This window comes from Tigriopus californicus, chromosome 8, assembly GCF_007210705.1.
Source record: "Tigriopus californicus strain San Diego chromosome 8, Tcal_SD_v2.1, whole genome shotgun sequence".
Classification (NCBI taxonomy): domain Eukaryota; kingdom Metazoa; phylum Arthropoda; class Copepoda; order Harpacticoida; family Harpacticidae; genus Tigriopus; species Tigriopus californicus.
The window spans coordinates 14,034,423-14,053,224 of record NC_081447.1 but is presented as its reverse complement, the minus strand read 5'-3'; the positions used below and the strand labels follow the sequence as shown (position 1 = coordinate 14,053,224).

The 18,802-nt window shown below is 43.7% G+C and overlaps 5 protein-coding genes across 9 annotated transcripts; 3 read left to right on the top strand and 2 right to left on the bottom strand.

The window, feature by feature from the left end:
• Window positions 1-928: 928 nt before the first annotated feature.
• On the top strand, window positions 929-6,372 carry LOC131885582 (oxidative stress-induced growth inhibitor 1-like). 4 transcript variants are annotated; one of them, XM_059233658.1, is made up of 4 exons: window positions 929-1,445; window positions 2,991-3,118; window positions 4,063-4,214; window positions 4,287-6,372. In XM_059233658.1, the coding sequence occupies exons 2-4, from the start codon at window positions 3,034-3,036 to the stop codon at window positions 6,141-6,143; spliced, it is 2,094 nt and encodes a 697-aa protein (XP_059089641.1). In that variant the 5' UTR covers window positions 929-1,445; window positions 2,991-3,033; the 3' UTR covers window positions 6,144-6,372. The 4 variants fall into 4 exon arrangements, with proteins under 4 accessions (XP_059089641.1, XP_059089642.1, XP_059089640.1 ...); XM_059233659.1 differs by lacking the exon at window positions 929-1,445 and adding an exon at window positions 1,649-1,789; XM_059233657.1 differs by lacking the exon at window positions 929-1,445 and adding an exon at window positions 2,733-2,906.
• A 198-nt stretch (window positions 6,373-6,570) lies between these two features.
• On the bottom strand, window positions 6,571-8,046 carry LOC131885585 (syntaxin-16-like). The gene is made up of 4 exons (XM_059233665.1): window positions 7,789-8,046; window positions 7,225-7,678; window positions 6,890-7,140; window positions 6,571-6,819 (listed from the first exon to the last, which is right to left on the bottom strand). Exons 1-4 carry the CDS (start codon window positions 7,915-7,917, stop codon window positions 6,634-6,636), a joined length of 1,020 nt encoding a protein of 339 aa, XP_059089648.1. The 5' UTR covers window positions 7,918-8,046; the 3' UTR covers window positions 6,571-6,633.
• Window positions 8,047-8,298: 252 nt separating this feature from the next.
• On the top strand, window positions 8,299-9,863 carry LOC131885587 (kxDL motif-containing protein CG10681-like). The gene is made up of 3 exons (XM_059233668.1): window positions 8,299-8,527; window positions 9,357-9,556; window positions 9,624-9,863. Exons 1-3 carry the CDS (start codon window positions 8,379-8,381, stop codon window positions 9,773-9,775), a joined length of 501 nt encoding a protein of 166 aa, XP_059089651.1. The 5' UTR covers window positions 8,299-8,378; the 3' UTR covers window positions 9,776-9,863.
• Window positions 9,817-16,034, bottom strand: LOC131885584 (large ribosomal subunit protein mL39-like). Its single transcript, XM_059233664.1, has 7 exons — window positions 15,853-16,034; window positions 15,505-15,765; window positions 13,769-14,008; window positions 10,376-10,597; window positions 10,174-10,277; window positions 9,981-10,100; window positions 9,817-9,911 (listed from the first exon to the last, which is right to left on the bottom strand). Exons 1-7 carry the CDS (start codon window positions 15,986-15,988, stop codon window positions 9,864-9,866), a joined length of 1,131 nt encoding a protein of 376 aa, XP_059089647.1. The 5' UTR covers window positions 15,989-16,034; the 3' UTR covers window positions 9,817-9,863.
• Window positions 10,758-13,614, top strand: LOC131885583 (tubulin alpha-1C chain-like). Of its 2 annotated transcripts, none has more exons than XM_059233662.1 (3): window positions 10,758-11,938; window positions 12,071-12,466; window positions 12,559-13,613. In XM_059233662.1, exons 1-3 carry the CDS (start codon window positions 11,930-11,932, stop codon window positions 13,507-13,509), a joined length of 1,356 nt encoding a protein of 451 aa, XP_059089645.1. In that variant the 5' UTR covers window positions 10,758-11,929; the 3' UTR covers window positions 13,510-13,613. The 2 variants fall into 2 exon arrangements, with proteins under 2 accessions (XP_059089645.1, XP_059089646.1); XM_059233663.1 differs by lacking the exon at window positions 10,758-11,938 and adding an exon at window positions 11,964-11,984 and having other exon boundaries at window positions 12,559-13,614.
• Window positions 16,035-18,802: the final 2,768 nt, after the last annotated feature.

The window sequence follows — 18,802 nt, the reverse complement described above, 5'->3', positions numbered from 1 at the left end:
TTGACTCAATGGAAAACAATGATCTTGTTATTCCAGCTTTTGGCCTTCATAGTGTTGTTTTGTTCAAAGGTACAACCACTTATGATTATGGCCAGCCAAAACTTGCATCCTGCATCCGATATTTTTGGTAAGATTTATTGCATTGGCAAATTTTGCAAATTTACAACAACATTTGATATTTTTCTGCATTTAATTATGCAATTTCAGATATTTCAGCAAAAAATGCCAATATTTGTGAAAGATCATGATAATCAAAACCTAGCAAAAAGGAAGACCTCAAAAAGAGGGAAAATTGTGAAATATCACTGCCTGTTTTTTTTAAATCTTTTTGAAAAAATACATGTAGGTATGAAATAGATTGCGGAAATATTACCAACCACCTGCTTATGTATTCCATCCATTTTAAATAGCTCTTTCATCATCAGTTTTGTTTGAGTAATGAACTTCTCCTTTAAAAATCAGGCACATTTGACGTGTTTTCATTAATTTCTGGGGTAAATGTGCAAGAGGTGGATGGTTATTTTAGAAAGAAGTGAATTATTATTACTTTCAAGAAACTTGAAAAACTTCATTTTCAAAACAAAATTGTTCTACAACACATTGTTATTACAATCATTAATGCAATATTATTGTTTTTTTTTCACGAAATTTAGGGATTTGCAAAATGCTAATCCGAACGTGTTGTTGCTTATGTTTTGGAAAGCTTATTTGCAAATTTTGGGCTAATTCGGTTGATTTTTTATGGAAATTTGCTATCAAGAAAGACCATGTTTGTTTGCAAACTTTGGCTGGCCCTACTTATGATACCACTTCAGTCTAACCTACCCGTTTTAAAATGTTGTTTTTTCAAGAAACAAATTCAGGTTCAAACTCATTTTTAAGCAAGAAAGCAGGAAAACCTCCCCCTTGCAATACATTTTGTCGATCGTCGAGCAAGTCGAGCAAAATATTTGCAATCATGCAGCCTCTGCTCATATTTTTATCGCCGTCAAATAGTAGGGTTTCCCGCCAACGCACAAATCTACTTACTCCATGCCAACGACGACTTTCTCCTTCGGTAGTTGTGGTCCTGGAACCTGGAACAAGAAAGCCTCCACTAAATGATACACACGCCTCTGTCTCTGTGTGTTCTACTCTATGTACTTGCATTAGACATGCATATAGCGCGCGCATGCACGAAGAGAAGGCAGATTGTTTCCAAAAGGAGCCTCCACCGGGCCTTCACCCTCGTTTTTGTTTGCCAGCCAAGTCCTGCTCTTCAGGCCCAGACGGAGGGTCTCGGTTACCAGATCAAACCAGTTATCACATTTGTTGACCTTTCCATACTAGCAAATCTTCAGATCAGATGGAGCCGGTTTCTCCAAGTTTCCAGGCCGCCTTTGACAATGTCTGCCCTCAAGCGGCCATTGGAAATGGAACCAGTGTTTAGGCGGTTGAGCCAAATGGTGAGAATTGTCTTTTGATTACGCCATGTCATTGTGCTTTGTATGAACCATTGGCATCCCATCCATCTCATGTGAAGCTGCATGGACGATTTGTACTGCATTAGGTACCTGTTCTAGGGAGTTACTTTAAGTTACTTAAGGACGTTCGTTCTTTCGTTCGTCTGTTCGTTTGCCTCTGAGAGGCCATTCTGTACGTACGGATTGACTTGTACGATTGACACTGCTTCTGGTTAAGCACTTGGCTACCCATGAAAAAGTGCCTACCAACGTTTCTTTGGGGATTGGGAGAGTCAGTTCACCGACTGCTTCGAGAGACATATCTGCAGGATCTACAAGTCCTGGGGGTAAGCATTTTCAAAGTTTTACCAACGTTTCTTTCGGATGATTCAGACCTCTCTGATCTCAGTTTGAGTGAACTCTTCGTGGTACATTTCTTATCGGAGATCATGACTTGAAATCGTGATCCAGTAGTCTATATCTGCTATTCTGATGCTGAATAGAGGCACAATTTGCCGCTCTTCATACATCATGATTCGAAATACTCTTGATGGGAGAATTCGGTACCTTAATCTTCGGATGACTGAATGATCTTTATGGCCAGATTCGAGACTTTTCCGCACGTTGCCTCATTTCTTTCCTTCCCCGTAAAACGAGCTTGTTTCATCATCTCGGCAAAGTTTATGTAAGTGTCAAAGCTCCTGGATGACTTGTATCAATCTCAACAGGGCGGCAGTACAAAAGAGTTCACAAATGTTTTCACTTTACTATTTACTACATGGGCAATTCAAGTTTTACTCACACTGAAGTAGAATGTTAAGATTGGTAAAACGCTTCAGGAAAACGTGCTGAAGCAATTGGCCGTGTTCTAAAGTTGTAAATAGCCTAATCATGCATTCTAAAATCATGTTCATTCCTTGAAATACCCAGATGAAGCTTCGTGCCCCAAGTCGAGTTACAGTTGCCAGCCTCTGCATGGTGCAGTCACATCGAAAAATAATCTAGATATCCGTGAAGGTCGTGAAGGTACTACTAGTACTGTAAGTTTGATTAGAGCAGCGGATAGGCTGACGGTGAAGGATGCTTCAGAGAGTTTCAGTAAAAGCACGCTATCCTTCCCTTACTCTCATGGCGAGTCTACGGTATCTACTGTATCATGTAGTAGTAGTAGTAGTAGTAGTAGTAGTATTGTATGCACGCCTTGTACTAGATCTCAATGAGCATGCAGTGTGTGTTTTGGGTCAATGTGGGTAGAGCTAGACTGAGGTGATTCCAATCTTTCCACATGGAGCAATATTTTCGATATTAAGGAGGAAGGGTTCCATAAGTACGCTCTGGGTTAGATGGACTTGTTTAAGACAAATATTAGACCGCCATCAAGCCAGAGAGGAACGAATTCACTCGAACCAGATCTCTGAATCGGCTGTGAAACAAGTTTTACCGACAGCCTTAGTTAAATCGTCAGTACGTTTACGAATGTCGAACAGTCCAAGTCGCTCCGAGTGGTTAGTTCTTACGTGATTCACGCTCTATGCTACTTGATTCCAGACTCGTTGATTAGTGCCGAGACGCGCCGTAAACACGGGGCAAAATGCCGTGCCCCTTGTTGGACACGCCAAGTTCTGCGGTTTGCAACGCCAAGAATAAGGACAAGATCTTCGATGTGCTAATTGTAGGTAAGTCGACTAACGCATTTACTCAAAATACAAGTCCAGGGAGGTCAAAGCAAGTTTAGTAGTCGATTGGTTGTCATGCGTTTGTGGCAGTGATGGGCAGTGGTAGGATTTGCCTCCATACATTGTTGATGGGCGAATTCAAAGTATAAGCTACATGATATGTAGTTTAACACTTTCAAAAGTCCATGTTGCCATATCATTGCCATAGATTAGGACGATTGAAAGTTTTGCATGCGTTGAAAGAAAATTTAATGCCTAAAAATTGGAAAATGACTTGATGAAAGTACAAATCAGAATACACGAACTGATGTTCATGTACATCTAACATCATCTAACATAATGTATGCCAACGTAAGAAAAGGGAACTAAGTTTTTCCAGTTTCAAGTATTCAATCAGTAAATTAATTCCTAACGTTTAACAAAACCTGAAGTGGAAAGGAACGAGCCTGTTCATTAAAAATTAAAAAGTAGGTCGTAATTCTTTTATTAGTATTCAACGGTTTGACGCCCGCCTGTAGTAAAGAGATGTTATTACAGATAAAACCAAGTATTGATTAGCTGAAGAATATCACAAATAATACTAAATTAATCTGGAAATTGCACGCTAGCCAAATCCTAGTTATCTTTGTCACGGACGATAAACAGCCTAAAATTCATCACTTGTAGTGACTAGATGTCGGATCCAACGCACAGACGGCTAACGTTTTATCATCTGAGACCCACCTATGATTATAGACGTGCTTACTCGTTTGCTGGGTCATTCTCCGTTATTGATTTAAAGCCGTATCTTACGCAGACCTGTTTCCGGGATGATGTTGAGGTGATGCATCTGATGTATGTCGAGCCAGTTTGAATGATGAGCCTTGACATTTTTAGCCTCGTTTTTTTCCCTTCGTGTTTTTGTATCGAAGAGTATGATTCATAAGGCAATATTTTTATTCCAGGCAATGGTCCTTCAGCGATCACATTGTCATATTTCCTGTCAGGCAACGTTCCAGTTTATAATGGAACAGTGGAAGATCCTCTCCTCCACACTCGATTAATGGATCATCCGGATGTGCCACTGGTTCTCCAAAGTATCGAAGAACTCGCCATGGTAAGTTCCACCTTACCCATAAACCACAGGCGGAAAATTCATCTCGACATGAAACATCTGCTTTTTCCTTAGGGTTGTGAGGGACGCTCCAACAATCCGGTGAGCGTATTCTTTGATTGTCTAAACCATCCTGGAGCCGACATGGGTGAGGAAAGACCTTCTTTGCTTCGTTGGGAATCAAGACCAGACCTGAAGGTCAACCATATGGTCATTGGAAAAGGCCGACCTGGCGGATGTTGGCAATCCATGGAGGGCGACGTCCAGACCGTCAGTTTGGGAAGCTGGATGGAACTTCCGAATCGGACCATGTCTGACACGAACTTGAGTAATTTCTCGCCCACCAAGCGGGCCAAAGTGTCCTCCGTGGCCCAATACTACCAAGAGTACGTCAACCACATGGACATGAACGATCAATTCCTTCACAACGCCACGGTCACTCGAGTCCACGAGATGGTGGAATGCGAATTCCCCTCCAAGATCCCCAGAAGCACACAGTCTACCTCCAACCTCCCCAAGAATCAACATGTCGAAGAGCAAAATGCCGTGTTTCAACAGGAGCACATGTTTGATGAAGAGGACGAGATTCAACCACCGGAGGGCTCGCTTCCGATCTTAAAACGATCCGATTTCTGCGAGGCCGAAGCTCGGTGCTACTCTTGCTCTTGTTCAGATTCTGGTTGTAGTTGTGGCATTTCGGAGTCAACCTCATGTTGCAGCTCGGGAGCGCAAGAGACGCTGGCCCCTCTGCCCAGGTTTGAGAGGTCCACATCTTTGACCAGGAATTCGCTCAGTACGACGCCTCACGGGCTCCAGATCCAGAACAGTTACCGCCAATTTTGCATCCAACAGAACAATCAGATGGACCGGAAATTCTCGGATTGCCACCTCGAGGAGTACTCGGCCAGGGATGGGGACGTGGAGGATGTGATTTGCGCGTGGGATCCGATCGTCAATCCGGAACTGTTTTGCAGCCGAGGATCCTACCAGTCCCACGGGGGTCTATCCGTTTGTTCTCAGGCGGAGGGCAGCTGGGTCCGAAGACGGTCGATCTCGATTTGCTCGGCTCTCGAGTTTCCCCGTCCTACCAAGTGTACGGTCTCGGAATGCTTTCCCAACACAAATCGACTCTTTGCCATCGAGGGCTTTACGACCGATCCGGCCACGCACAGCCAGGAGCACTTTCAAGTCTGGACCAAGAACTTGGTCTTGGCCACGGGTATGTTCGATCGCCCCAATGACATCGACATTCCCGGGGAACAAGAGGCCTTTGTGTACCACTCGCTCAAGGATCTCGAGGCGAAGATCTCCTGTCACGATTTGACTCCCGACTCGGATCCAGTTTTAGTCGTGGGTGCGGGTCTCTCAGCCGCCGATGCGGTTCGGATGGCGACGGGTGAAAACATACCCATTCTCCATGCATTTCGTCGGGACGCCAAAGATCCCAACTTTGTATTTAAGAAGCTGCCCAAAGCTTTATACCCTGAATATCACGAGGTCTTTAGGATGATGACAACTCCTGTGGAAGAGACTCATTTTCCCCAAACTCGTGATCCTAAGTACCTGCCGTTGCCTGCCCATCAAGTGCTTCACATTGGGGCAGACCGAAGCGTGACCTTGGTCCACGCTGGACAGACCGTTGTCTTCAAAGTATCGTACGTGGTGGTCTTGACCGGGTCCCTGCCAGATTTGTCGTTCTTGGCCCCCAATCTGTCGGCCAATTTGGGCATCCTCAAGAACGAGCCCATTAGTCGAAACAACCCGGTGGACATTGACATCTTCACCAACGAAGTGGTTGATGAGCCTGGGGTTTACGCCATGGGACCGTTGGTGGGCGACAACTTTGTGAGGTTCCTCCAGGGCGGAGCCTTGGCGATTGCCTCTCATATTTTACAGAAGAGCAACAACATCAACGCTAAAACGTGTTCATGAATCCTCCCCGTCAAAGTTTAAAAGTCTATGGAAAAGTATATCTCACTCTGTTATAACATTGTAAGGTATTTTTGTTACGCGCAATCGATGACCAAACGAGTGGGATTCACGTTCTCAAATCCGTTGATGAAAATCTATCTACGTATATAATATCAATATCAAAATTTAGCTTACTTTCACACTATGAAAGACACATTCAAATAAATCAATCTGTGATTTTAAGGATAAAGAGCTGGCTTGAATCCCCTTTTCTAAACGTGAACAAGTATGAAGTAGGTTCGGGCATTGAATGGATTTAGATCTGATTGTACGATTGACTTGCATCACGACAATTCATGGGAGAGGTTGGAAGTATGCAACTGTTTAAGGCTTCTTCAGCTCATCATGACCTGGAAGGCTGTCTGAGGTGAGAAGTGAAGTAAGATCATTGTTCAAGAGCTTTTGTTCATTTTATTAGAGAACTTAAGTAGTTGTGTTTAAATCCATTCGATCAGGATGATATTTTGATGAGCAGGATGAGAAACAAAAATATAACAATCACAGCTAGAATTAGTATGCACTTCATCTTTCGGTTCTTACTCTGATGCTTCTCAGCTTTTCTTAACTCGTCTAAGCCTTGAGCAACCTTAACATGGGTGTGGTCAATATTCTGATCGATGCGGTCCAAAATGGTTCCCTACAAGCCAATAGGATACGTTAGCTCCTTGTAAATCATCATCGAGCCATTTCTTCAAAAGAATAGTTACCTGCTCGGCAACCATAAACGCTAGGTCCTTGAAAATCGTATTGAGTTCAACAATGCTTTGAACCACGCCGTGAATGTCCTTCTCTCTTTCCTGTACGAACCGCGTATTCTCCTCCAAATCAATGAGCTCTTGCATATTCATTCTTTGTTCCATGGGATTGTTGAGGGGAATCTCGGAAAAGCTATCCGTGTTGACCTCTTCATTAAAATCGACAAAGTACTCTTTCGACTTGGCCTCTCGGGCATCAATCTCTGCAAGCAATTTCAGGTGAGACAGGTGAGATCACAACTATTAATAACTAAGATATATCCAATGGCTTGAACTATCAAACCCACTCTTGGCATATTTGTCTTGACTGAGTCGATATGCGGATACAAGATCTTGCAACTGAGTGGACAGGGTTTGGACTAGATTGTGCACAATGACGGACTCTAATCCATGGCAGTGAGCAGTAGAGCGTTGGACTGCCTTGACTTGTTGATGACACTGACTAATGCTCTGGGAGACATCTTTGGTGAGTAAGGCGATTTCTTGCTCCTCCATCCCATCGTTATCCTCATCAAACGTGGGCCTGGACACCCGAGCCTTGTACAGACCCTCCAACCGCTCCAATTTCCCTTCTATACGACTGAATTGATATTGCAAGCCTTCAGTTTGTCCCACATAACCGGGTGGAGATGCATGGGCCAACCCATTCTCCAGCGATCCACCATTCTGTTCCACATCTTGGAGCAAGAGATGGGACTTATCATCGTGGAACGACTCCGAATCCCGCGCCGATTCCTCATACTAAAAACATGGAAGAAGAACCCATTTCCGGTTAGCTCCTTCCAAGCTTGGGTGTCTGACACGTGGTCAGGAAATGACTGACTTATCCAGTTCATGACTCATCATCTAACCTGTTTCTGAGCTAACTTCCGGCGTTGAATGGCGCGAGATCTGAACACTTGGAATTCTTTGAACCGAGATTGCCGGACACGGAGCAAAGATCGAGAATCCGGAGTGCGAAAAAAATCACGATACTCCATTCCGCTTGCGAGCTAGTCGGGAATTGATATTAAGATATGGATCTCAGCACTCGGGTCCCATGGTTCAACATGGTCATTTTTTGTTGAGGACAGATGGATTCCTGAGAAAGGGATAGATCTGCCATGACAAAACAGGTGGTAAGAGACAGGGAGAGGTCATATGATTTGGGCTTGTTCTAAAGTTTCAAAACTAGATCTTATTCGTAATTTCACCCTTTAAACTCTTAGTGAACAAGGTCGAAGTAAAGGTGTTATAGTTTGTCATCGAAATGATGCCTTCATCATGAAATTATAGGAGAAACTTTGTCTCCTCGGTCGTGAAATGTTCATCCCTGATTATGGAGGAGGTTTCGTGAGAGTATCCTTTCTTGGCCAGCTGGCCAAGTGCATTCATTATTATTGATCTTTGCTAGGAGGATATCCAAGGAGTACAACACAAGTGACAGACAGGATATAAGATCATGGACGATTCGAGTCCGGGGGGAATCGCAGGTCCCATGGAGTGTAGCATCTACCAAAACTACTCGGCCTCTGAAGTTCTGGTACAGAGCTTGGCCGGAGTCGTCAACCAACAGGATGTCGAGTCTATGGTTAGGGCTCAGAAGAAAATGTAAGCAGACATGTGCGCTATTCTCTGCCAATACATATGTTAAATGTCCAAATGCGAATGAGCTCATTTCCAAAAGAAATACCACATCATCCAGACCTATTTTTTGGTCATGGTCCAATTTGCCCTTTTGACACTAGAATGGTTCGGAATACTTTAATGTACTAGTAAAACTTCAATTTTAGGGAATAAATGTGGTCAAAATCTTCCATTCAGTAAGAAGACCTGGAATATGTACATATATATTTTTTTAAACAATAATAATGAGATGTGAGCACAAAATCAACAATTTGTACATGCATTAAAAATGATCTTGAAAGAGACAAAGAAGGCAAATAATAAGTGAACTAAACAATGCACTCTTTATTCACTCAAGTAAAGGCAGATTTCATAGCATTTAATTTTGATTGCTCGTACGAGCTTCAGCTCAATTCATTCCTTTTGTGGCAAGCGTGAGATCTGTGAATCAATTGCAAATTCCTAGCACTCAGAGTGGTCACAAGGTCACACTTATTTTTGCTGACATTTTCTCGCTTTTCTCGCTACAATATTAGGAAAAAATTTTTGAACCTCCGTCTTTGTTTCAAAATTTCCAAACAAAATCCTTCAAAAATGCTTCGAATGCTATTATATCTGTTTTAGAGCATACAACGATTAACGCATGTTTTGGCCGTGCTTAGTACCTTCCTCTACGTGAAATTCGAGAATGGTGCTTGAACTCTCGAAAGATTTCCGTCTCCATTTCACTGTTTTATTTTCGATTTTCTGTCATTAGCTCAACTTCCCAATTGGAATAAAACTGAGAAAAACATGTACTTCTCCAATGCCTTAGGCTCCAAAGGTTTGAGAAAACCAATGAAATGCTCTCGAATTGTAACACCCTCTCTGCTACGCGATTTGAGCGAGCTCAGAGGGATTTCAAGGCCCACACAGCTCAAATCTTGGAGATGCGCAAAGATCTGGATGTGGTTCTACGACGAATTCACAATCTGAAGACCAAGATGGCGCTTCAGAACCCTGAGGCTTTTAGAGGTAAAGTAGCAGTTAAGTAGTGAGTGCATCATCACCCTTAAAATTAAATGGTTTGTTCATATTCTAGCGGCTGGAGGTCGAGAAGGGCCCTTAGCGGAAGAGGACGACGAGTATGATGTCATGATCAAGGAGAAGAAAGCTCAAGATGCGGCCAAAAGCCAATCCAAATCCAATCAAGTGTCGAGTCCGACGGGCACCAAGCCCAAGAACAAGAACTAGTTAGCTTCGCAGTGACCGAGTGCGTTCAATTAAAACGGCTGTGATTTTGCCGCACTGGGCGTCGTGTTTAATAAACATTTGAACATGATTAATTGAGTGACTTGGTTGGAATTTGGCTGGGGATGTTGGCTTCATTCTGAAACAAAAAATCAAATCAAATTGAGCTTGAAATTATGAATCTCCAATTACTTGATCTTACACGTACCAACTTCATTGCCCGTTTCTCCAAGATCCCAAAGGCATAATGATTTAAAAACATATCTTTGGGTAAGGCCACACCTTGGAATCTGTACATTGCTTTTCCATCATGTTGTATGGGATGGGCCTTAAAAATCAATGCCAAACAAAAAGGTGAAAGAGTACAAACACATTGTAAAAAGGAAAGATATTGACATTACCACAGCAATGGTGCATCTTCGACCCAAAAAGCTGGAGTCGCCCACCATCGGACCCCGACTAATGTCCACGTGATCTCCCAAACGATAAAGGGTGACATCAGATCCTAAAAAGTCATAGCATGCACCATCCAGAACGTCTCTCGAATTCCACCCTTGTTGAGATCTAGATGTCTCATAACAATGACATATGTCTTCTTATTACCTGATTGAGACGAGGAGGCGATGCTTGGGATTTGTTTCACTTTATACTGATTGTCTTTGAACATCTGCAAAGCCAAATCCGAGGACACGTCCAAACGTTCAAAAGGCACGGCCTTCTCGGCCAATCGGTGCATGGTCGCACTGAGCGTCATAAGCTCGGTCTTGGTGGGCTTCCAATCGCTCATCTTCAGATCCACATCATGGACGAAACTACCACTGTTCACTGCAACGACAAGGCCTTTGTGAATAACATATGAGGCAACATGGCCCTTGATGAGATCTTAATGATGAGAACTAATCGACATCTTACAATGGGCCTGAATGTTTCAATAATCGATCTCATCTATTAGGCCGAAGTCGCACTTTGCAAAGTGATGACGCAAGATGGTAAATAATGCATTAAATATCCAATTAAAGGCCCAAGAAAGTACAAGAAAGTCGCCTCAAGCTAACCTTTGGCCACACTCAATAAGGCGTGATCCAAAATGAGAGCATACGCTCCCATGAGGAAATCCCCCAGGGCCCCTAATATAAGTGTAACAATTGATATCGTCAAAATGGCATTTGCTCGTCGGCTCGGGCAATGCTAGGCTGCTTTCCATTTCTTGATGATAATGATAAGTTGGTAGGAAGCTTGAATGAGCATTACCAACGACTGCCGAGGACGTCGTCTCGAGAGGCGCCTTCGTTCCATTGAATGCTGGCTCGCAAAACTCCTCAAGAGCGAGGAGGCCAGAATCGAAATTTGTCGGCGGAAACCTGCTGGTTCGGTCCATCTCCTCCCGACGACCTTCCTCATATGTCCGTCCACGTTCATACGGGGAGAAGACACTTCATACATAGTACTAAATTGCTCGTCGTAGTGAAGTAAGTGCGTGTGTGTCTCTGTGTACCATGGACCATTTCATGTACATACGTAGTACCTGGCGGGCTTGCAATTGTCTGCAGAGATCTTTTGTCCTTTAAATAAGACCAATTTTCCACAAGGGAGAACTTGTCGCCAGACAGGGTACCTCCGCTCGGATTCAAGTGACTGTGGTCATTAATAATGCATAACCTAGAGCCAGGTATGACCGGTAGAGCGGTCAAATTACTCATCCACATATTTAAAAAAACGTCAACCGCAAGAATGCTAACACGGCTTATTGTTCAAGAGGATCGGGATCCATCCTGGCGCGAGTTCCACTACCTGTGAGAAAATTCAAGTGGTGTGTTCCAATTTCTGCTCTCAGTTTGAGCCAGGTGTACCAGTCACACACCAGGTCCTTAATTTGGAACAACATTTCAAGAACCTTTCGAGCAACGAGAGGTGAATAATTAAACAGATTTCCTCATCGATTTTGATCTACAACATTCTGAGGAGGCGCCCCGTTGCCAAGAAGGCACAGGCTCAAAGCAACAGGAAGCATCCATCTCCCAAATCAAGTGGTCCCAATGGCTGGAACATCCATGGCTCAAGGAGAGATGCCTTGGATTGCCATCAATTAGCAAACTCGGTCAGGCCAACGTTGTTCAGAATTGAAGCATCTAGTGTCCTTGAAGAGGAAAATCAGCAATGGGAATAGTGAGTTTCAATTTAAAAGTCGTTTTACTTTGAAGTTCAGATGAAGGTCAGTCCGTGTTCCAAAATCCAAAAAATCGGCATTTGCTCCGCCAAAATGTGCAGTTGGATCACGTCGTTGGATCTCTTTTTCAGCGTGAGGTCATCAATATTCATGTCGGCCAGGCCGGTTGCCAAATGGGCAATGCGGCTTGGGAGCTCTACTGTCTCGAGCATGGGATCTATCCCGATGGGTCCCTGCCTTCCGACGACTCCATAGGGATCGGGGATGACTCGTTCAACACGTTCTTCTCAGAGACCAGCTCCGGGAAACACGTTCCACGAGCCGTGTTTGTGGACCTCGAACCGACCGTCATTGACGAGATCAAGACCGGCACTTACAAGCAGCTCTTCAACCCGTCCTACATGATCATGGGCAAAGAGGATGCGGCTAATAATTACGCCAGAGGACACTACACCATTGGCAAGGAACAAATCGGAGTGACCGTCGACAAGATCCGCTCCATCGCGGAGCAATGCTTGAGTTTACAGGTAATTAATTCAACGGGCAAATATATTTTTAAAAATAAGAGTTCAACTTGTAGTCAATCATCATGGTCATTTTTCTGCCTCCTCCCTTGCAGGGTTTCATCGTTTTTCACGCCTTCGGCGGCGGCACGGGCTCTGGGTTCACATCCTTAATGATGGATCAACTGGCAGTGGAATATGGAAAGAAGGCCAAATTGGAGTTTGTCATCTACCCAGCTCCCCATATGGCACCCGCCATTGTGGAGCCTTACAATGCTATCCTCACCACCCACACGAGTCTAGAGAACACGAACGTATCGTTTCTCGTCGACAATCAGGCCATCTACGAGCTGTGTCTCCGGAGCTTGGGCGTGCCCAGACCCACCTACACCAACCTGAATCGGATCATAGCTCAAATCGTGTCCTCGATCACGGCTTCCCTCCGATTCGATGGTGCTCTCAACGTGGATCTGAGCGAGTTCCAACACAACCTGGTGCCCTATCCTCGGATCCATTTCCCTCTCGTGACCTACGCTCCGATTCTCTCGGCGGACAAGGCCTATCACGAGAAGAGCTCCATCGAGGAGATCACCACAGCCTGTTTCGAGCCGGGCAATCAAATGGTCAAATGTGACCCTCGCAACGGCAAATATATGGCCATTTGCCTCCTATACCGGGGGGACGTGGTCCCTCGGGACGTGAATGCAGCCATCGCCAAGATTAAGAAGCAGCGAACCATTCAATTTGTGGACTGGTGTCCGACGGGATTCAAGGTTGGGATCAACTACCAACCCCCCACTGTGGTTCCGGGAGGCGATCTGGCCAAAGTCCCTCGGGCCGTGTGTGCTCTGACTAACACCACTGCGGTTTGCGAGGCCTGGGCCCGATTGGACCATAAGTTCGATCTGATGTATGCCAAACGGGCATTTGTCCATTGGTACGTGGGCGAGGGCATGGAAGAGGGCGAGTTCACCGAGGCTCGGGAGGACATTGCGGCCTTGGAATTGGACTACCAAGAAGTGACGGAAGAAAGCCCTTCGTTCGAAGACGATTACGCGCCCCAATAGTGACTAGTACATGTTAATAGAGATGTCGTCATCAGGATCAAGAGTAACGAATAAAACGGAAAAGCATTACAACATTGTGTCTAGCATGCCAAAGTAAACAATTGCTTTTCCTTTTGACTCGGCTGGCTTTCTGATTGACAGGCCCACCCACCTCCCAGCGGAGGATATCAATAATTAATGACACTCCTTTTTCCATTGCTTGCGAGCAGAGCGGGATAGACAAAACATATAGGGCCCTTATTGCACTTGTGACACTTACCGAATGGAGCGGGAAAGCTATGCAGCTCCACCAAAATGTCATCTTTGAAGACTTCCTCCAAGACTGAACCCAACATGAATGAACAGCTTCGCCAAAAAGCTCGATTCACTTGAAATGGGTCATCCTGGCGGAAATGCATTAACTCGATGGTGCAGTCCTCTTCCAAGGGTCGATGCATGTCCCATAATTTCCCATTGACGAGAGCCAAAGCCGACCGATCGACCAAATACTCGGCCAGATCTAGAAGCAATAACGAAGACACTAGGTCCTTGAAAGGGCTTTTCAAACAAACTCATTCCTGGAGACAGTAGCCTAGCTACCATTGTATATAGTCAATATTGGTTCGAGTGGGATCGCATTCTACATAGCTTTAAACTGCAATTTGGCAAAGAGATATCTGTCAAGTTCATTCGTAATTTCTTGCCGTGCGTGAAATCCATCATACTTAGATGGTTCTGCTTTCTTGCTTGTATGCTGGCTAAATCAAATTTTAAATGAACGTGACTATGTTCAATCTTCAACCAACGCATTTCACTGATTATCGCTGATTTCGTCCTTATTGGAGATTGGGCGAACTAGAGGACTAGCCCGTTAGGGCGAACCAATGACTTCAGTGTTCACGGCAAATTAGAAAAAACTTACACATACAAGTTTGATGAAAAGATTTTGAGTGAAGGATTAATATTTCAGTGGAAAAGTACTATGGATTAAAGGCAGAGTGAAATACATTTTAGAACCTAATAAGCCACGAGTTTTTTTAAATTTTAGTGTTAAATATTTTACAAAATTATTTCAAAGCTCACTGGAAAAGCAACTCCATCGCCAAAAAAGGTGATATCTTCTCTTCTTTCTCGGGCTCCTCCTTCATTGTTTAATTTGCTTCCCTCAAATGTTCGTAGGGAATACGAAAGCCTTGCTGATCCGGTAGCATCCGACCCAAGTCAAACTTGGACAAATTTTTAGATAGCATTCCAGATCAACCCTACATTCATGGACTATCTCGGTCTGACCACTCAAATTCGTAGGTAGACCAATATCATATAAAGATTGAAAGGTAATAAATCGACAAATTATAACCTTTTCTTTTAATAGTGCTGGGTAGTATTAGGACTATACTAATAGGACGGATTACATTCCCTGTAGCGGTTAGAAAAGCCCGTGAAAAAACAAACAAACAAAAAACAACATGACCCCTCATTATTTCTAAATTTTCGCAATTTAAAACGCTCGAATTTTGAGCAACATATTAAATCATTTTTCCGGCCCTTGTTAAAACGCGTATTAGTACCATATGCAAGTGCTACTTTAGCTGTGGACAGGCCCGCCAACCAGAATATGGCCGTTACTGGAAAATTTTACACGCTGTCTTAGGATATTTTGTCCCAAAAATGGGACTACCGGATGTCGATCTTGTCAGAACAGTTCTAGACACACTCTTCTAATCTGTCAAAAGCACCTCAAAGGATGACCAAAATATCAAATCTTTAGAATATCGACCTTGACCAAAAGAAAAGGTTTTTCCTCAGTCTAACAAACAATCCAGCCCCTAGCAATTCAAACCCAGGCGACGTTGTTTCAATTACAACTCTTATGTTTGGTTCTTGAAGCATTAGCGAGAGAGCACTCGGCTTTCAAATTTGATGAACACTCGAAGGACCGTCATGTATTGAGTATCGAAAAACCTCACTGATGAATGAATCTATACTTATGCCAGAGTTCTCTGCGTGTGTTCTTACGTTGTGCCACGTTATAAGGCGTGGATACGCTTTTGTTCATCTGGAGTTGTGTGTCCGCGGGAATGCCTCGATATTCCACGTCGATTTTCTCTAAGCGAGCGATTAGATTCCGTTGCCTCTCTTTCTCTTGCGAAAACATCTCAGATCGAAATTGGCGGATTCGAGCATTGGCCGATGGCACAGCCACTTCTCGGCAGGACGAAGGGATGGACGGGGACGTGTACGAGCTCTGATATTGAACCCCCGGGCATCTCAAGGCACCTAGAAACCCAAGCGAGAGATAACCAACCCGGTTGGCTTGATCGGTGGAACTCGTATATCATCGGATATAATGGAATGAGTGGTTACCTGAGAGGCTGGGAAGTCCAATGAAGGCACGGCATTTCAGACCAGACACGATGGCTGACATTACCGACATTGTTGGATCGATGATGATGGTTGATGATGAGTTAGAGTTCAATTCAGCACGGGGATTAGTTGTCATCCATGCCGTTCAAGATACAGGCTGTTCATGTGGACGGCAGAGCAGAAATGTAAACAAACAAGACGAAACCTCTGTTATTTTGATCACGCAACCCTACAATTCAGCGACAACCTTAACTTTTGAGTACGTAAAATGGCAAATGAATTGGCAAATGAGAACAAGAATGGCCAATCATTTGGTCAAACAATGAAAAGTTGGGGGAAATTTGTGGAAGCACGAAAAATTCAACTGAAATTGAGACTGATTCGTCCTGGTCTTTATGGACGAGTTTTGAATTTTTGCTCTCAACAAAATTGCGTGGGAAAAAAACCAACTTTATTACAATGACATTTGCTATGAATTGACCTGAGCTTATCATGCTATTTTTTATACTTTGTATGCCGTTCATCTAAATCAGACCTGACCTACAGTTAGAGCGTAATGTTCGTCTTTGAAGTTTAGGTGGCAGGTTGAGTGTCACTCTTAACTGGCTCATAGGTCACGGACTTCTAGAAATATGGACTGTGAACGGGCTTCTCGCCAAATCGATCTGCTATTGGTCATCGCAACTCTGGGCCACTTTTCGAATTAAAGCAATACAATAAGAAACGTAGCTCTTTTCGATTAAAGGCAGATTATTTTGATATGATTTAATTGTAAAGTGGTTCGATAACAAGTGATGTTGTCAGAAGCTTTCGTAGCTGATCAAGAGCAGGCCGAAAATTCGAATTCTATTTAGTGTTGGCTAAATAAAAAAATATAACTTTGGCCATATCTCCTGAGTTCCCTAAGCGGAGTTTTGGGCTCAAACTTGGCCAAGTTTATCAATTCAACAAGATCTCGTGGTCGTATGAAGTGCTCATTTGGAGTAAAGTGAACCGTTTAGGAGATAAGAAGTTTTTTTCTCCCGTTACCAGTTTACATCTCTAGAAGTCCGTGCATAAATCAGCCATAAGTCGGTGTTGGACGACCGACCACTCGGTTGACTAAACAGACTGAACTCGTGGTTTTGACACCATAATTTAAACAAAAAGTATCGAAGCATTCATGTTCCATAATGATTTACAGTTACCACAAACTAATAAAAGCCGATTCAGGCCACTGAAATTACAAGGAACTGAAAATATTGTTTTCAAACTTGAATACCTCCCAAGGGACTAACAAATAGTTTTTAAAGCATTCAGGATTGGTGCAAAGATTGTTGAAGAGTGACTTGAGAGCCACAATAAAGGAATTTGTAGCCCTTCCCATGTCACTCTAAGTCAAAGTCGGTGAAAATGAAAAGTTCGAATAAGAATGATGACGGAAATGTTCGAGCTTCTTGACTTTGTGAAACAGGCGGTAAAAAAGTTCATCGCTTCGCAGTCACAACCGTCTTCTCGTCGTGGGAATGATGAGACGTGAGCGGAGTTTCTCCTTGTCAATGCCCGGTAACCACAAGAATGTGCGCTCCTCAGTTCTCGAGTGCATTTAGATAACCCCCGCTGTCGCTTGAAGATGAGGAGGATGCTGGTCGAATTGGTGGTGGTGGTGGCGGTGATGGTGACGAGCATGACTCTGATCTTCTTTCAGCTCTGATTATCAGTTCCTCCCTCTCGAGTCGTCGTCTCTTTTTTCCCTTCCTTTGAGGCGGGGGTGCGGTCATAGCTTGATCCACATTCTGATCGGGAGCGCAGAACATCGACAGAGCTCCAACGTGTTCATGTGTGGGCATTGGTATTTGTTTTGAGACAGGAAAGGGATCAATGACTCGGGGATGATCAAGTGAAAATCATAGGTTAACAATGCAACTCTAACTTTTCCTAAAATTCAAGAAGATGGACAAGATACGCACATAACTGCATATCATCGACCCTCCAAGGCACAAAATATTGGGTCTTAATTTGACACCTTGAGGGCATCCATAAATCTTTGGATCTGGTGAACAAAGGAAAGAAGTAATTTATAATTCAATATGTTTAACCTTCCATGTTGTCTACAACTCATATTCTAAATAAAGAAGAAAGGATGGTGCCGACCAAGAAGGTACCTAGGCTGATTTCTCCATGCTCCAATATCCCATGTCATAGAGCTCATTCAGCAAATTCAGACCTGAAGCACCACGGATGGCCACCACCGCAATGAGTGAAAGAGCTCCTCCGGTATGCTTCCAACTGTGCCACTCACAACAACACTGCATGGCAGCTGCACCCACCACGAATTCAGTGTGTTCAGTCGCTCTCATGCTCTCAATCTGGTCCGTTCTCGGTCGTCGGGTCTCCTGCTCAGACTCTATGAACGAGACCGGAAAAAACATTGATCCTATCTTCTTGCAACTCGCTCACATTCACCCAATCGTTCTTTGTCCGCATAAAGAGGTTGTTGATCCGAACGAGTCAGACTTCCTCAGTCCATGTATGCATGCTGCTTCTTGGATGAGTCTTGAGGCGAGATACTGTTACATATGTTGGAGGGCACCTCTCATGTTTCGAGAGTGATTAATGCTACCTTTACGTACGTAATACGAGAGAGACACTTCAATGCTAGCTAGTCAAATGGAATTGGAAGCATTTTAGGGGTTCAAATAGTTGAGATCGGGCGTTAAATTGAAGAGATGTTATTTAAAAGAAAAAAAAGAAATTCATCTAATACTGTATTCAAATAAAAGCATCTCTGAAAATCCTACAAATTAGCTTCGGAAAGAGAATTAACCGCGCTCCGATTCGAGCTCACTCCAAATGATGCTCTTTTTTGTTTGAGCTCTGATTCATTTCATACAATTAAAAAATACATCGAAAGTTTCATTCAAAGTTTTAAACTTTAGTTTGGGAGAATGGACAAAACGACCGATTGCGG

What these genes read in the sequence shown, in the direction of transcription:
- LOC131885587 (XM_059233668.1), top strand. Translation starts at nt 8,379, where the DNA reads ATGGACGATTCGAGTCCGGGGGGAATCGCAGGTCCCATGGAGTGTAGC. An exon ending in GTTAGGGCTCAGAAGAAAAT is followed by an intron (nt 8,528 to 9,356) that starts GTAAGCAGACAT and finishes CCAATGCCTTAG; the next exon opens with GCTCCAAAGGTTTGAGAAAA. An exon ending in GAACCCTGAGGCTTTTAGAG is followed by an intron (nt 9,557 to 9,623) that starts GTAAAGTAGCAG and finishes TTCATATTCTAG; the next exon opens with CGGCTGGAGGTCGAGAAGGG.
- LOC131885582 (XM_059233658.1), top strand. Translation starts at nt 3,034, where the DNA reads ATGCCGTGCCCCTTGTTGGACACGCCAAGTTCTGCGGTTTGCAACGCC. An exon ending in CTTCGATGTGCTAATTGTAG is followed by an intron (nt 3,119 to 4,062) that starts GTAAGTCGACTA and finishes TTTTTATTCCAG; the next exon opens with GCAATGGTCCTTCAGCGATC. An exon ending in GTATCGAAGAACTCGCCATG is followed by an intron (nt 4,215 to 4,286) that starts GTAAGTTCCACC and finishes CTTTTTCCTTAG; the next exon opens with GGTTGTGAGGGACGCTCCAA.
- LOC131885585 (XM_059233665.1), bottom strand. Translation starts at nt 7,917, where the DNA reads ATGGAGTATCGTGATTTTTTTCGCACTCCGGATTCTCGATCTTTGCTC. An exon ending in GGAAGTTAGCTCAGAAACAG is followed by an intron (nt 7,679 to 7,788) that starts GTTAGATGATGA and finishes CCATGTTTTTAG; the next exon opens with TATGAGGAATCGGCGCGGGA. An exon ending in CGTTTATGGTTGCCGAGCAG is followed by an intron (nt 6,820 to 6,889) that starts GTAACTATTCTT and finishes ATTGGCTTGTAG; the next exon opens with GGAACCATTTTGGACCGCAT.
- LOC131885583 (XM_059233662.1), top strand. An exon ending in AGCAATGCTTGAGTTTACAG is followed by an intron (nt 12,467 to 12,558) that starts GTAATTAATTCA and finishes CCTCCCTTGCAG; the next exon opens with GGTTTCATCGTTTTTCACGC.
- LOC131885584 (XM_059233664.1), bottom strand. Translation starts at nt 15,988, where the DNA reads ATGACAACTAATCCCCGTGCTGAATTGAACTCTAACTCATCATCAACC. An exon ending in TGGACTTCCCAGCCTCTCAG is followed by an intron (nt 15,766 to 15,852) that starts GTAACCACTCAT and finishes TTGGGTTTCTAG; the next exon opens with GTGCCTTGAGATGCCCGGGG. An exon ending in TAGCTTTCCCGCTCCATTCG is followed by an intron (nt 10,598 to 13,768) that starts GTAAGTGTCACA and finishes TTGTCGTTGCAG; the next exon opens with TGAACAGTGGTAGTTTCGTC.